Raw genomic sequence first — 16,195 nt, 5'->3', positions numbered from 1 at the left:
GAGGTCATGGCCGAGGTGACATTTGAATCAGGAGATTACAGATGTATAGCTCCCTCAACCACAGTGCTACACCAGCTTGTGTCTGAACAGCCTGTACTGCAGGGGAACTGCTAATGCCCTTTGTGGAATTATCATTTTCTAGGATGTTCAACTAGGCAAAGTGCTGATTACACTTACAAATTTTGTGTTCTGACATCTCCGACTGTGGTGCTGCTGTTGTTTCTGTTGGTCTGTGTATCTTAGTTTTGAATCTTGTGATGTATGTGGAAATTGTTCAGTATTTTTTATTGTTTTATTTATTGTTTATGACTACTTTTGTTATGTTATACAGTGGTACCTTGGGTTACAGACACTTCAGGTTACAGACTCCACTAACCCAGAAATAGTACCTCGGGTTAAGAACTTTGCTGCAGGACGAGAACAGAAATCGTGTGGCGGCAGCGGGAGGCCCCATCAGCTAAAGTGATACCTCAGGTTAAGAACAGTTTTAGGTTAAGAACGGACCTCCAGAATGAATTAAGTTCTTAACCTGAGGTACCACTGTAGTTGCGTATCTTCTTCATGTTGCAAGCTGCCTTGAGCATAGTTTGAACTGCGGAAAGGAGGCATACACATAAAACTTATGTGTGCATGTATTAAGGGAGAAGAGTTTTTTCGTAGTTTTTTATGGTTTCTAGTGGGGTAGCTATGTCTCGTCCAGCAAAAAACAACGAAAGCCTTATCGAACCTTAAAGGCTAACAGATTTATTATGGTTTAAGCTTTTGTGAACATCAAAAACCACTGAATCACAATACATCAGTATGTTTAATGCTCATATTTGTGAGAGGACAGCAATCTCCTCTGCCCCCTTGAGTGTTTTTCTATAGCTGGTAAAATGTGGCAGATCAAATCTTTTCACAAAAGTGCCTTTCCTTATTGTTCTGGACTCTGAGAGATGATTGTCAGGTTTCGAGTAATGTTGGCATTTGCATATGAAAAGCAGCTTGAAGTCAGCTTATTATGCATTTAAATTGTTGCTTCTAAATTTTACATTTTATTAACTTAAAAACTTTTCCTCTCCCCCTGCAGTCCCCTTACCTCATTACAATAAGTCCCCAAGTTCTCCAGAGCAGATTTTTGCAGAGTACAAGAATAGTGAATTGACAAAAGTCACTCCTTCCACCTCTATTGGCAGGAGTGCCCCTTGATTGGATTTCTTCTGAAACTGAATCTAAGCCAATTAATACCACGCTCTGTGGAGCCCAGGGGTATAGCCATTGCTAGTCATACTCGGAGTAGACCCATTGAAATTAATGGGCATGGCTAAGTTAAAAGGTAAAGGGACCCCTGACCATTAGGTCCAGTCGTGACTGACTCTGGGGTTGCGCGCTCATCTCGCTCTATAGGCCGAGGGAGCCGGCATTTGTCCGCAGACAGCTTCCGGGGCATGTGGCCAGCATGACTAAGCCGCCTCTGGTGAACCAGAGCAGCACACGGAAATGCCGTTTACCTTCCCGCCAGAGCGGTTCCTATTTATCTACTTGCACTTTGACATGCTTCCGAACTGCTAGGTTGGCAGGAGCTAGAACCGAGCAACGGGAGCTCACCCCATTGCGGGGATTCGAACCGCCAACCTTCTGATCGGCAAGTCCTAGGCTCTGTCCTAGGCTAGCCACAGTGCCACCCGCGTCCTACTCGGAGTACACCCATTGAAATTAATGGGCATGGCTAAGTTAGGCTGATGAATTTTAATGGGCCAATTCTGAGCAGAACTTCCTTAGATGCAACTCCAGGTTTCCTTCTTTTCAAGAGGGCTGCATCATTACTAACTGTAGGCACCAGATTTGGTGTAACTTTTGAGGTCCTTTTCTAGAGTTTGAGCTTTGAAGCAACATACTTATGTCCGAGCTTGGTCAGTGGTGTGTAATGGTCCCCCTTAAGCGTACATGTGTGGGAAAATAGAGCTGGTATGTACTCTGTAGTTTGCCCTGGTGGAGACTTAATTTCTTTTCCGACAGATGTCCCAGAGGAGCAAACTCTGACCCAGTGGAGCAAGTCAAGAACCTGACTTCTTTCAGCCCAGACTAATGAAATAAGTCCCATTTAGAGAAGCATTAACATCAACTTAAAGCCATGCTAACCCTGGATAAATCTTAGCCCATGATTTATGGTATATTTCCATTATTGAACAAATGCCATTTGCTTCAAAATATGAGGGCTTTATGAGTTTTTCTTAATGTCAGTTGCTAAAAATCCTTTTAGGCTGTACATATATAACTTCAGACAAATAAGCATGAATTAGGTTTATTCCCGGTGATGGAAATGGGAGGAATAACCTTTAAGAAGAGAATTTAGAAGATGCTTTTTACCAATGTATTCATTCTTCTTAATCATGATTTTAAATCGGGTATTAAGCGAGCAGTGCAAACCAGCATCCCTTGAGCACTTAGAGGAGCTGTGAGCTCCTCCTCAGGAGCCTGCATGTTTCTGCAGTCCCAGTAAACTATAGTTTGGCTTTACAAGATGTACAAACAGTATAACACTTGATTCCTCACATACTTCAGATATTTTGGACTACAGTCCATGACAGTTTCTCATGCTGGCTGGGGCTGAAGGTCGTTGGAATGCAAAATATCAGGTCAGAGAAAGCTGCATTATAGTATACTGGTAGCTTCGCCAGCATTGATCGGGAATTCTTAGAAAGCAAAAAATCAGTTTTGAAAAATTCAGTTTACAATCTTGATTTAAAACGACATCCAGTTGTATCCAAGCATAGATGAAAACCTACTCTTTTCTGTGAGGGAACATTCTTCAAAAATTAGGTTACGATAGCTTAAGAGGTATCCAAATGCATAGTGAACAACCAATTTTCCATAATATAGAGTAAGTGGTGGTAGTAGCAACAACAACAACAAATTTGATTGAATACCATTTTATAATTCTTAAGAAGAAAATTCCCTTTCTTATAACAGAATATGGCGGCCTTGGCCTGGACTTCTCATACAGTATTGCAGTGGCTGAAGAACTGGGAAATATTCGCTGTGGAGGGGTTCCCATGGCGATTGGAGTACAAGCTGACATGGCGACACCTGCCCTTGCAAGGTAGATTTCCCAAGAAAACTCATTGGCTCTTTCTCTTGACTTTAAAGGGTTTGTTCTTCAGGGGGCAGTGAGGTTTTTTTTACAAAAGCAGAAAGAGAGCTACAGCTTTCAATCTAGCTCTGCATAATGAAGGAAGGCAAAAATGGAAGATTTTAAATGTGACATATGTCTCACCCAAAGTCATAAAATACCACAAAGGAAAAAGAATAGCTCACACAGATTTTAATGAAAAGCTATATTCTTGTTGGAGGATTTGTTTAAATGCTTCATTTGGTTGTTTCAATTATTGTGAATCGCCCTGGGATCAATTAACAAAAGGCAATCTAGGAAATCCCACAAATAAATAAATAGGGTAACTATTAACTCGCCTGGCATGTGTTTACTTTTATGTATTCACCACAATTCAGCAAAGATCTGCAATAAATGGTAAGGTCCTGATTTAATTTGTTTGCTACTAATTTCAAGAAAGCTGCTATTATTTTGGTGCAAAGGCAAAATGAGGCTATAGCAAGAGGATTTTTCCCCCTTTCTTTTTTAAAATCAATATTTATTTATTTGAATTAAAAAATATCAAAACACAACGACATTTACTACAGACACAAAACGAGAAAATAAAAAAGAAAGAATATAAGAGAGCAAAAGAGAATGAAAAAACAAAAAAACCCATAATACTATACATTTCATATATGTAATTGCCATATCTTTTTTGTGAGTTTGTAAATATGCAAGAGGTTTTTTCCAGATAGTTTGTGAGATATAAGCACATATTTCAACACTAAATAAAATAGATGCGCTAACCCCAAAACATTATTGTTATCATCAACTTCATCACCACCTTGACATCCAATTTGGTCTCTAGCTGCAGTGCATAGCTTGGGAGTGGGAAAGTGCCTTCCTATCTATCTTGTGGTGTAACCGTATCTAAGGAGGCTGTTGACTCTTAGTACCTGGATAACAGATCAGCATCTCACTGTCAAGTTTTCCCACATGTCTTCACATTGTCAAGCTGGCTCACCGCCTGACTGATGGCCCCTCCAGCTGCCTCTCTGAACATCGTATGGGGCAAGGTGTGCACTCTTCACCAATTTCCCATCTGTAATATGGGAACTGCCATATGACCTACTTAGCAGTTGTTTTGAAGGCAAATGCTGTGAAGATCAAAGACCACTCTGCAAATTAGAAGGAAAGGTAACATAGAAAAACCCATTAGTAGAAATGGTTCTGTACACCTGAGCCTGCATATTATCGCAGCTCACAGGCACCCACCACTTCGGCAGGTCGATAATCGCTCTAGTTTATCAAAGCTGCTGATTATCTTGTTTGGGAGTTCAGGAAATAGAAGCCATGTTACATGTTTTTTTTCACTGCAGTACCATTACTACTGCTGATGAGACGAGCCTCAAGGTAAAAAAATAAAAAAGTAAATAAACTCTCAGCAGGTAATATTGCCACCCAACTCGATAGAGACAAGAACAAGATTGGACAGTTAGTTTGCTAGAAGATGGATGGAAGTAATTCGGGATGAGAGAATCATAGGACCATCAACAATTTAACATGTAGACACCAGAGTTGAAAATACTATGAAAGAAAATCTCAAAGGGATTTTTATCACCTGTCTTAGAAACTTGTGTATGTAGACGCTGTTGAAAAGTTCTCTCTGTCCACACCATTCATAATTTTTATGCCTGTCATGTCTCCATCACCATTGCTCAGTTTCCCCCCTAAACTAATAAGTCAAAAGTGTTGGTTGCTCCAGCCACGGGATCATTTTGGTTGCCCTTTTGTGCAGCTTTTCCAGCAAAACAGTATCCTTCTGAAATAGAACAGCTTTCACCTGGCATCTGAAACCTACCAGAGATGGTGCCTGCTGGATTTCTAATACAAGGGAGTTCCATGGAGTTGGGCCCACAACACTCAAGGCATGGCTCCTTGTTGACACAAGTCATGCTTCTGGACTACAGAGGATCCACTAATAATGTTCTCCCAAATGTTCTCAGTAATTTACTTGGACATATGGGGTAAGGTGGTCATTAAAAGCACTACAGACCAAATCTTCTAGAGCAAAGCTAAGGGTAGCCTGAGCATGTTGTCGTAATCCAGACTTGAGGTTACCAATGCATGGGCTACATAAGTGGCCGCAGGTGAAGCAGATCAATGGCGTCCCTAGCCTCTGAGACAACCTGTTTATGCTTTCTTGGTGGGGCAGAGATTGCCTTCTGTTGTGTTGTCAACTATCAAGGAAGCCTGTGGATTGAGATTTAAGCACATGTAGGCTCATTATCATTAATTACTGTTGGCCTTGCACACAATCATCTTAAGGCAGTGTACAATTAAAACAGCAAATGGTATTACAAAACAACAACCAGCTGATACATTTAAAACAAAACTAAAACAATACAGGATAGAGACCTGTGGCAGAGACCCATTCACCCACCTGGGAAAGCCTGTTGGGACGAGAAATGTCTTCAGCTGCTTCCAGAAAGTGGAGATAATGGGTGCCTGTCATATTTTGACAGAAACGTTATTCTACAGTACAGGGGCAGTCATACTGAAAGTCCTGCTCTGAGTTACTGGAGCACAGGCTTCTGAGATTTGTGAAACTTGCCAAAGAAGCTTTCCTGCAGACCATTGGGTTTAAGGTAGTATCTCAAGTCACCTGGTCCTGAGCTGTAGATTTTAGTACCAACACCTTGGACTTGACCCAGTAGCAAAGCGGCAGCCAGTGAATATCCTGCAATCAATACGTTATATGCTGGTGGTAATTTGTCCCCACAAGCAACCTAGCTTCCATGTTCTGCACCACCTGTAGCCTCAGGACCAACCCCAAGGGTGGCCCCACAAAAAGTCCTTTGCAGTAATCCAACCGTGTGGTTAACGTTGAATTTGGAATTGGTCAAGTGCAGGTGTAAAATGCATTTTGCTTGTCTTCCCACCTCTACTCCTTTCTGAATTAACACCCCTGTTCTTGAATTTATCCAGACAAGTTAGAAATGTGAACATTCTTTGTTCGATATGAAGGCTTCCCCCAGAGAGATCTTTCCAAATAGCATTTTCTTTTTCCTTTTAAACATGTGTGGTATAAACCCCCTGGCAACGTGCGGGTTGCCATAATTTCACATATCGATTGCTTCCTCCCAAACTCTGGCCCATTTATTGTACTGCTGAGGATAAAAATGGCAGCTTGATGCAATAAGACTGTGGAAAGAATTCCCCAGAACAGGCTTTTATTATATTTAATTCTTCCCTGTGGTTTTTAAACAAATCAATAAATAGCTAACACATGGCTTCATTCCCCCCCCCTCCCCCAGTGTTTTGGCTTACGTTTGCTGTGTTTTTTCAACACCATGTGGCAATGACAGCCTCTGGGATACTAATCACATCCATTTACAAGCTACACAAATGTCTCATAGAAATTGCAAGAATATGCTGCACTAAAAGAGATGGGAGGAGGCAGGGAAGGGACACATTGGTTGAGAACTGAATACAAGAGGCACGTCCAACTTACAAGAGATTGCGATCTACTCCCACTATAAATAAACTGGCAGTGATCTACCCATTGGATTGACCACAGTTAGTTGCTGAGCTTTTTTTGGGGGGGGGGGAATGACCAGAGTTTTTGAGCTTTTTTGGGGGGGAGGCTTCACCAAACTTCGACCATGATTGACCACAGACACCCCACGATCGACTGGTAGGTAGATTGCGATTGACCTGTTGGACATGCCTGGAACACAAGAATCTTTGCAGCAGAAATTGCAAGCACTGTTGGCAGAAGAGCGACATGAGAAATTCTGATTATATTGGGAGTCCTTCATAATAAACCCTAAACCACTTACCCTGATACTTATTTTCCAAAGGAATTGCAGGAGGTCAAATGGACCGCTTAGCCTTCCTTCTAATAACAAACTCCAGGGGCAACAGAAGTGCAGCCCATAGCAGGTCTTCAACAAAAGGGTGGCACTGCCATGCTTAAGGGAACACTGAGGTTTGAGGAAGTAATTTTTGAATAAAACTTCTAAAGCAGGAGTGGAGAGTCTGCAGTCCACAAGCCAGCTTTGGCCCGTCACAGGTCCCAGCTCGGCCCATAAGGTTGTTTCCCCCAATCACGGCCCCTTTCCCCATACCTGATGGCAGGTGGGGCAGGTGGAGATGCAGCTGAATCAGCTGCTTATCGGAGTTCACTGCAGGGAACTTGATCACACACTCAATCCCTGCAGAAAGTCATCCCCCATCCTTCAAAACTCACACTTCTCCAGATATTGCAATGCATTTCTTCAACTATGTAACGTGTACATGTGTGAAGATTCATATACTGTACACGCATATATTTGTGAACAACAACATACCAAAAAAATCTGTTACATTGAGGATGTTTGCTTAGCAAAAACACGTATAGAGCAAAAATTGGTTCCAGAAATGTGTCTTATTAGGAGACTTTTTCAGGAGGACTGTTTCATTTATTATTATTATTATTATTATTATTATTATTATTATTATTATTATTATTATTATTATTGCAAACTGATGCGGAGAACCAAACTTAAGAATGGAAAAACAAGAACCGGAGAGAAACAGAAATGGTTATATTCAACCCTCCCTAAGCGTGTGACTCTCAAGATTCACTCTTTTCAGTATTGCTGCTGCTCAGTCTTGGGTTATCAGCTGTTTGATGCCCTTCTGTGCAGATCCACTGCACCACTTGTGTGTGCCAAGTGCCGCACTCATCCTGGAAGACCTGCCATTTCCTTTGAAGTGGGTCATTTGACGTGGCACTTAGAAAGACGCGAGCGTAGGGTGGTTTAATGAAATGTGGAATGTGAAAGAATTCACCTGCAGCTGTTCCTACTTGAAGCTACAATTTTCCCCCCACTGATGGTATGTCATAAAGTGTCAGTCCTAATTAGAAACTTTCCTCACTCTAGATTTAATTAATTCAGTTGCACGACGCTCCGCACGGCTCCTTTTTCCTCCCCTGTGGGATGTGAAAGAAGAAAGAGTACCATCTCGTCTCCCTGCCTCCCTCCTTCATATTAAGAGAAGGGAACAAATGCCCCCCCTCCAGTTAAATCAGAATGAAGTGCAGGCATTTAAGACATGTTTTTGTTCAGTTCAGCAAGACTCCCATCTGCCAGAAAGCATATTGATTGCTCTTTAAGGGGAACTTGGGAAGCATTTTCCTGGGATACACAGGCATCTGCGTGGAAGAAGTGAGTGTGGTAAACGTAATAGTGTTCGGATGCCCTTATAAATCTCTTCTTTGTAACTCCATTCAACAGAATTGCATTCACATTTTGTTCTGGAATTGAAACATCAGTTCCGCTCATGGATGGTTTGCATGTAGGGCAGGAGCAGGGCTGTGTCGAAGTCTGCACATTTATGCAATTATCTTTATTTGTCTGAGCAATTTATAATAAATCTCTAAGTGGTTTACAAAAACACAATACAGAAAAATCAGTTAAATCTATAAAATCAAACTTTAGTTAAAATGCTTGCTTGCCTGCTTGCTTGCATGCAAAAAAGAAGAAGTCCACAGTAGACTCTGGAGGTTTGGAGGTTCAGGAAGGAGGGAAGCCGCTTGTCCCCCAACTGGAAGGGCATTGTGTAAAATTGAGCCCACAATACTAAACACACAGCTCCTGTTGTATTTGAGCTGTGCATCCAAGTGCCGGGGGGGGGGGGAGGCCTCTTAACAGCGACTCCCCCAAAGAACTCAGTGATTGGGCAGGGATATATGGGATTAGCTGGCCGTTGCGGTATCCTGGACTCAAATTGTTAAGGGCCTTGTAAATTAATACATGAACGTAGAAGCATTGAGTATGGTCATCGGCAAAGAAACCCCTTTGTGTGAGCAGGTGTTTCTGTATAAGGCAGCTTCCTATGTCCCTATATGTTTGGAGTATTTTGTTTTTGGGTGCTAGCCAGGGACTGCAAAGAGGAAGGGTATTGCAAAAACAGGGCATTTGTCAATTGCCCCAGCAAGCCACCAGTCCATTTGGATTGGTTCTCATTCCTTAGAAGAAGCTGCCTCTTGGTGCCCTTGCCTTACTTGCTTGACAGCCACATTGTAAATCTTATTTTTCTGTGGTTTCTTTTTGTTTCTCCCCTTCTGCAGACATACAAGTTATTTTCATGGCTTCTGTCTCTTTTGAATATGTATTTTGAAAAGACATAAATGAAAGTACTGCTCTCCCATTCAAAGAAAAAAAATGGGGGGGGGGGAGGAATATTGTAATGCCACTTGCATTCAGAAATCTTCAGAATTGTAGCAAACAATGTTCTGAGTATTTCACATTGCAGATTTGGATCTGAAGAGCTGAAGAGAGAATTCCTTGCCCCAAGTATAGCTGGAGATGTTGTGGCTTGCTTAGGAGTCAGTGAACCTGCTGCAGGCTCAGATGTTGCAAGTAAGTAAATAGACGATGCTTAGGATTTTTATAAGACGTGTAAGCTGGTGTTCATTTCATCATGTTTTTGGATCTTGTCCTCCAAGTTCCTCAGGGTGACACACACACAATCCCTCTGCCCCGCACAGACAACACAGAAACTTTAATTTTGCGAGATGGTGATTGGCCCAAGATCACCCAGTAAACTGTGTTTACATTCTCAGTTTCACAAATGTGCAGGAGATTAAGCTGCTAGTTGCTATGCTATAGGGCATGGACGAGTAACCATTTCTGTCACATTCTCTCCAAGGCAATCTGTCAAGGGCTGCATGCCACTGATAGGTGGAGCCATACTTAAAGTGGGAGGGACCACTGCTTTCCCCTCCCTCTTCCTCCATGTCTAGCGACTGCAGTGGGAAGAGCAGATCACTCTTGCCAGAGCTGCGATTTACTAGCTTGCAGAGGGCTATTGAAATTACACAAAACTGGGACCTTGGGTATGGAAAGGATTCTCTGCGAGTGGGCTTCCTGAGCTGGTGGCGACAAGGGTTCCTCATCAGGGTTGTGGATCATAATCTTACAGCATGTGGGACATTGCGTGCTGTTATGAAAAAGCTTTGCAGAATGGGCTCTTGCGGGGGGAAAGGGTCTAGTGTTTTGCATGATATTGCAAGGCAAATGGCAACATGTGGGGCTGCCTCTGCGGTTGGTTCAGAAGCTGTAGTTAGTGCAGAATGCAGTGGCTCAACTCAGCTCACTAGGGCAGACTATAACCATTGTGTTACACAACTGCTGAAAGAATTGCACTGGCTGCCAGTTAGCTACTAGGCTAAGTTCCAGTATGCTGGTGCTGTTACACAAAGCCCCGTGCAGCCTGAATTTCTGAAACAGGTACACCTAACAACTTCTTTACTTTTGAATAGGCATCAAGACGAAGGCTGTAAGAAAAGGAGACGACTATATTATAAATGGTGGCAAAATGTGGATTACATCTGGTTGTCAGGCAGATTGGATGTGCTTGCTGGCAAACACTAGTGACGGACCACCTCACAGAAACAAATCTCTTCTGTGTCTGCCGATGAAGCTACCTGGTAATAAAACTGGTGTCTTTGTGAGTGTCTGTGAAGGCACGTGAAGGCGCATGAAACCACCAACTTGCTGAAGCTAAGCAGGTCTGGATGGGTGACTGCCTGGGAACTGCAAGTCTGCTGCCTTCAGTTCCATGATGCAACAAAGGCAGGATGCAAATATAATAAATTATATGGGGAAATGGCAGTAGTACCAAAAATTGGAGGGCTGGAACATCTTCTGTTCTGACCTCCCTAACCTGTCCTTCCATCCTCAAACGAAAACAGTGTTGCCTGGAAATGAGATACTCTCTTAAAGTAATCAATCACATTTGAGAGAGGCTAAATGATATGTCATGGTTTGAAAGTCGCAGGGGGGATGGGTGGGAAATGAGAAATGGGAACGAAAGGAAAGCAAATATTTTATGCATAGTCTCTACCCCTTCCCTCACCCCAAGCAGCGGAAATTTAAAACCATCTTTCTCTTAGAAATGTGTTTGATGTGGAAACTTGTAACCTATTGTAGGAATAGATAAGGAACCCACAGATTTCTATTTTCTTTAAAAAAAATAATACTTGTAAAAACACGGCTTGAAACATCCAAACACACTGAACAATAGTGCTATCAATCTAGTATGTCTTGGAGAACGGTCACCAAAGCTACAGCCAGGAGATAGATAGATAGATATATTTCTTTGCTGTATAAACTGTTTTTGTTGCTTAACTTCATTAGGTGACCTGGAAACCTGATGGCCAGAATCCCAACTTTCCACCCATGAATTTAAAACAGTTCATGAAATAGGCTTTACTGCTTTACCTTTTCCCTTTCTGCAACCCCCTCACCTCCCTTCCTACAAATCTGCTCCTGGGAGCTGGAAGCGGCTTGGGAGTGATGTGGGATATGGTGGTGGTCGGGGCTTCAGGTGAAACGGCTGTTTGTAGAAATTGCTTCCCCACGACACTTTACAGTCGACAAAGGAGCAATTCGGGGTCCAAACCAATGAAAACCCAGAGCCATCACCATCTTTCTTTACAAAATATGGTTGAAGCTGGGGTCAGTTTAATATGTCTAAAGACATATACAGTGGTACCTCAGGTTACAGACGCTTCAAGTTACAGACGCTTCAGGTTACAGACTCCGCAAACCCAGAAATAATGCCTCAGGTTAAGAACTTTGCTTCAGGTTGAGAACAGAAATCGTGCGGCGGCAGTGTGGCGGCAGCTGGAGGCCCCATTAGCTAAAGTGGTGCTTCAGGTTAAGAACAGTTTCAGATTAAGAACGGACCTCCAGAATGAATTAAGTTCTTAACCCGAGGTACCACTGTATGTAGAGTTGAGATTGGCAATGACAATTGAAAAGCACACAGAGCTGAAACTTCCTTCTTCAGCTCTGCGTAGTTTTCATGGGAGAAAGAGACAACCACTCCCAGCATCTCATGATGCTGTGAGGCAGCGAGGGGGATCTCAGAGACTTTGTGGACAACTGGTGAAGGCCTCCAGGTCAACTTAAGGATAAGTAGATAGTTGTGGCCGATTTCAATAGGAACAGACCATCGTAGGGTTTCCTGCATCAGAGTCAGTATGTTTTCTGCATGGGAAAATTACTGTTCTCCCCCCAGATAAGACTGGAATCTCCATTGTCGGCACTGCCCACAATCTCAGATGAAAATATTTCCATTTATGATTAAAGGACTTTTGTTCCATTAACTGCTCCTTTTCTGTTAAAAGAACAAACCAACAAACTTCTCATGCATCTTCAGGGCTGATCCCTCCCCTCTTCTGCATTGGAGAAGGACAGGTGGAATCCGCAACGAAATGTTGCAGCATGCAGTGCCTCTGTTCAGGGTTCCATTAATGCTACCACCCTCCCACAATGGTCTGCCAGCATTCTGTGACCATTGAGCACCCCCAGTTCTCATTAGGCTGGCTTTGGAGTTTTCTCTTTCCTCCTTAGGGGTTTCCCCCCACCCTCAATATTTTTTGTACTTCTGTGAATCTTGGGTTCCGCCCTGCTCAAGCCTGCTAATATCTTCCCTTGTGTGTGGGTGTTGATGTTTGGGCTACATAAGTAAACAGCACCCACTGCCTGAACATGCAAATGGAAGGAATGATAATACCGTGACTGAGATCAATTAAAATTTATGTGAACTGAGTTTATGGACTTCACCAAAATTAAGTCTGGTCATAACATAGCTAAACTTGCAGCCCGTTGGTTTTTTTCTTTTAAAAATGGCCAGTAATCCTGAATTATTTCTTCTTTGTTTTGTTCCTAACCAGGGTGAAATACCTCTCTTAGTTTTTGAACCTTACTGAATCCAGCTGCTTTGATTATCATTCTGTGGACTTTTGTTTCCTTTGGAATTACAAATGTGCGTGCAGTTCTAACCAAGCGGCCTTAGAAACATAACAAATTAGGACTTTGCTACGCAGCCAAGATTCAGAAACTTATTTGAATTTGGAATCTGGAGGATGTTTTCAATCATGCTTTCGTTTTTCCATGCGTCACTGTGAACTCCATTCTGCTAATGGGCTTAATTACACACGCAAGATTGAAACATTACGTGGAAGAGCCCTAGAGGCTCATGGGATTAAATAGGGAGGGGGAAACCATGTACACTGCCTCCAGCTCCTTGGGGGAACCCTGGGAGGCTGTTGGCAGCCAGAGTGAACGATGCTGAGCTAGGCAGACCAATGGCTTGACTTGGTCTAAGGCAGCTAGCTTCCATATAGTCAGACACACAGCTGCTTATCCCTGCCATGCCAACACATGGTTAAAAAGAGAAGAAAGCGCAGGATGATTCCACAGGCTTGTTTTGCTGACTGTCTCGGGTCATGTGACCTTAAAGAAAATAGCATTTATCTATTTCATTCTGACCTCCACCCAGCAAAGAGAACAAAGATGAAATTTCCCCTTCTCTCAACCCACTCCTTCCCATTTTCTCCAAATGCTTTTCTTTTCTTTTTTAAAAGCTCACTTATCCTGGAATGACCTGAGGTTAATTGTTGCGGGTGTTTTGGTCTCAGAACCATATTCTGGATGGGAATGGAGGGTACATTCTCAAGGGTTTAGATACTTGAATGATGCTCTGAAAGACTGAACAAATTTCATACTAATTCTCTGTAATTTTTTTTACATGTTTTGTTTCCTTTATTAATCAAGATTCTAACGTTTTACCATAATAAGCAACCTGGGCAGTTTTGACATTTTTCACTTTAAAATTCAGCTTACTCTCATTAGGAAGCTCTTCCTGTTTTCAGGATTATGAAAAGCAAGACCTTTTTTAGATCTTGAGAATTCTGATTTGCTGATTAACAACAGCCCCACCGCTTTTACAGATGAGGTAGACATGGAAGTATTTACCTTATCTTGGGGTTTTTTAAATACACACACACTTGTATGTGTTCTTAAATTTTAAAATCTTATGTGTTTAAAAAGGAAGACTCTTGGTTATACCTTTTAAAAAGAAAATACCACGGTACGTTTGGGACTAATTGTTTCCTGTCACTTTTTCCACGAACCCTTATTTTTAGGTGTTCACATTGCTAAGAAAATCGACAAGATGGGCATGCGGTCATCCGACACGGCACAAATCTTTTTTGAAGATGTCAGAGTTCCCAGAAAATACCTCATTGGGGAGGAAGGAATGGGCTTTACATACCAGATGTTGCAATTCCAAGAGGAGCGAATGTGGGGAGTAGCCAACAGTAAGTCCTCTGGGCAGTGATAAAGCCTGTCCCTTACATAACAACTTACAAAATGCATTTTAGTGGTAGATCACAGCCATATCTTGATGGGCATTTTGAAAGCCCTTATTTTTGCTGAACACCAAATACTTTGGTATGCGCTGGCAAAGTCAGTTTTTTCCTCCCTTCTGCATCCTTGACATTCTATGTGCAGAAAAATACACAAATGAAAGTTCAACAAGCAGGAGTCCACAAATGGAACAAAAAGTTCCATTTCTGACTCAGTAAGAGGCAGCTCCCTATGTTCTTATAAGTTAGCGGTTGTAAATTTTCCAGAGGGCCTTTCAGAACTCAGCTGTACATGCTTATTATGAAAAGGTCCTCCTAGAAAATGTGTAGAATTTTCTTGCACTTAATCTTACCCTCTGCTTCGCTCAGCACCCAAAACTAAGAAATTAACATTTTTTTTCTTTCCTTAACTAGGATTTTTAGTGCATCTGTTATTACCCATATAGCACTGCCATCTGCTTCACAATGCCATTACGATGGATTAAAAAAACAAAACTCTCTGTTGGAAATGCCATTTTCTTAATTTTATTATAGAGATCACTTTCATATGTTCTTATAATAAGTGCAACAAATTAATGATTGAATTCCGCTTCTGCGGACTGCTTTTGAAGGCAGGCGGGGGGGGGCAAAGACTTTCGCCCCCCGCCCACCTTCAGAAGAGGTCCAGGACCTCTTCTGAAGGCGGGCGGGGGGTGAAAGTCTTTGCTCCCCCCTGCCTGCCTTCCCGGGAGAGCGGAGAAAGGCAGCGCGTTTCTCCGCTGTCCCGGACGGCTTTGGAAGGCAGGCGGTGGGGAGCAAAGACTTCCCCCCCCGCCCGCCTTCAGAAGAGGTCCAGGACATCTTCTGAAGGCGGGCGGGGGGCAAAAGTCTTTGTCCCCCCTGCCTGCCTTCCCAGGGGCTTTTACATCGCCCCGGACAGCGGAGAAGTCCTCCGCTGTCCCGGGCGATTTTAAAATGCCGCCCGCCAGCACTTTAAGATCGCCCCGGACAGCGGAGAAGTTCTCCGCTGTCCCGGGGTTTTTTAAAATGCTGGGGGTGGGAAGAAAAGCCCTTGTCCCCCCCCCCCCAGCCTTCAGAAGAGGTCGGGGGACAGACTGTCCCCGGACCTGGTCTGAAGGCGGTTTCCATAGGAACACATTAATTGATTTTCAATGCATTCCTATGGGAAACCGTGCATCGCAAGACGAAAAACTCGCAAGAAGAAAAAACTTGAGGAACAAATTAATTTCGTCTTGCGAGGCACCACTGTAATTCTATCAGGGCACACAGGTCTTAAGTATTTTATTCATTTTGAAAATTTATAAACCACTTGTTAAAAAATAAGATCAAATTATCCAAGCGGTATACAAGTGCAGTTATATATAGAACAGGTACCTCAGTAGAGCATGAGACTTAATCTCATGGTCATGGGTTCAAGTGCCGTACTGGGCAAAAGATTCCTGTGTTGCAGGGGGGTTGGACTCCATGACCCTCGTGGTCCCTTTCCAATTCTACGATTCTATGATTAACATGACAAAAATATACAAACCACTTAAAAGCATATATAATATCAGCCAGACATTTAAGTACAACGTCTGGATAGGTTTTCTGAGACAGAAGTTTCTTCAGCCACTGCCTAGACCAGCAGAGTGAAGGTGCCTGTCTGATGTCAGGAGGCGACCCAGGGGACATGGCGCTGCCACAACATCCTGGACAAAGTGAAGCCTGAGTTTGCTAAGTGAGCTGTAAAATAGCAACAAAGCAACTTCAGCTTGAGAAGCTGGATATGTTTTCACATGAATGCTGGGAATAACTATTTTTGGCTACACATTTGTTGTGCGGAAGCAGCAGGGGGAATGGAAAATGGCAGGCAGTGTCAAATGTTCACAGAGGCACAGTAACACTTAAGAGTCATTTTCCTTCAGTGTTACGCT

The 16,195-nt window shown here is 42.8% G+C and overlaps 1 protein-coding gene across 1 annotated transcript in view; it reads left to right on the top strand.

Moving 5' to 3' along the window:
- The window catches only part of LOC308569334 (putative acyl-CoA dehydrogenase 6), a 48,332-nt gene that overhangs the window by 25,940 nt on the left and 6,197 nt on the right, over positions 1–16,195 (top strand). Inside the window, exons 3-6 of the mRNA XM_081163091.1 lie at positions 2,953–3,082; positions 9,377–9,483; positions 10,386–10,553; positions 14,061–14,234. Of these exons, the coding sequence (XP_081019217.1) occupies positions 2,953–3,082; positions 9,377–9,483; positions 10,386–10,553; positions 14,061–14,234 (579 nt within the window). The remainder of the gene's footprint in view (positions 1–2,952; positions 3,083–9,376; positions 9,484–10,385; positions 10,554–14,060; positions 14,235–16,195) is intronic.

Source organism: Podarcis bocagei, assembly GCF_964188305.1.
Source record: "Podarcis bocagei genome assembly, chromosome: 12".
In the NCBI taxonomy this organism is placed as follows: domain Eukaryota; kingdom Metazoa; phylum Chordata; class Lepidosauria; order Squamata; family Lacertidae; genus Podarcis; species Podarcis bocagei.
The sequence above is the reverse complement of the archived record's forward strand: the minus strand, read 5'-3'. Positions and strand labels throughout refer to the sequence as shown.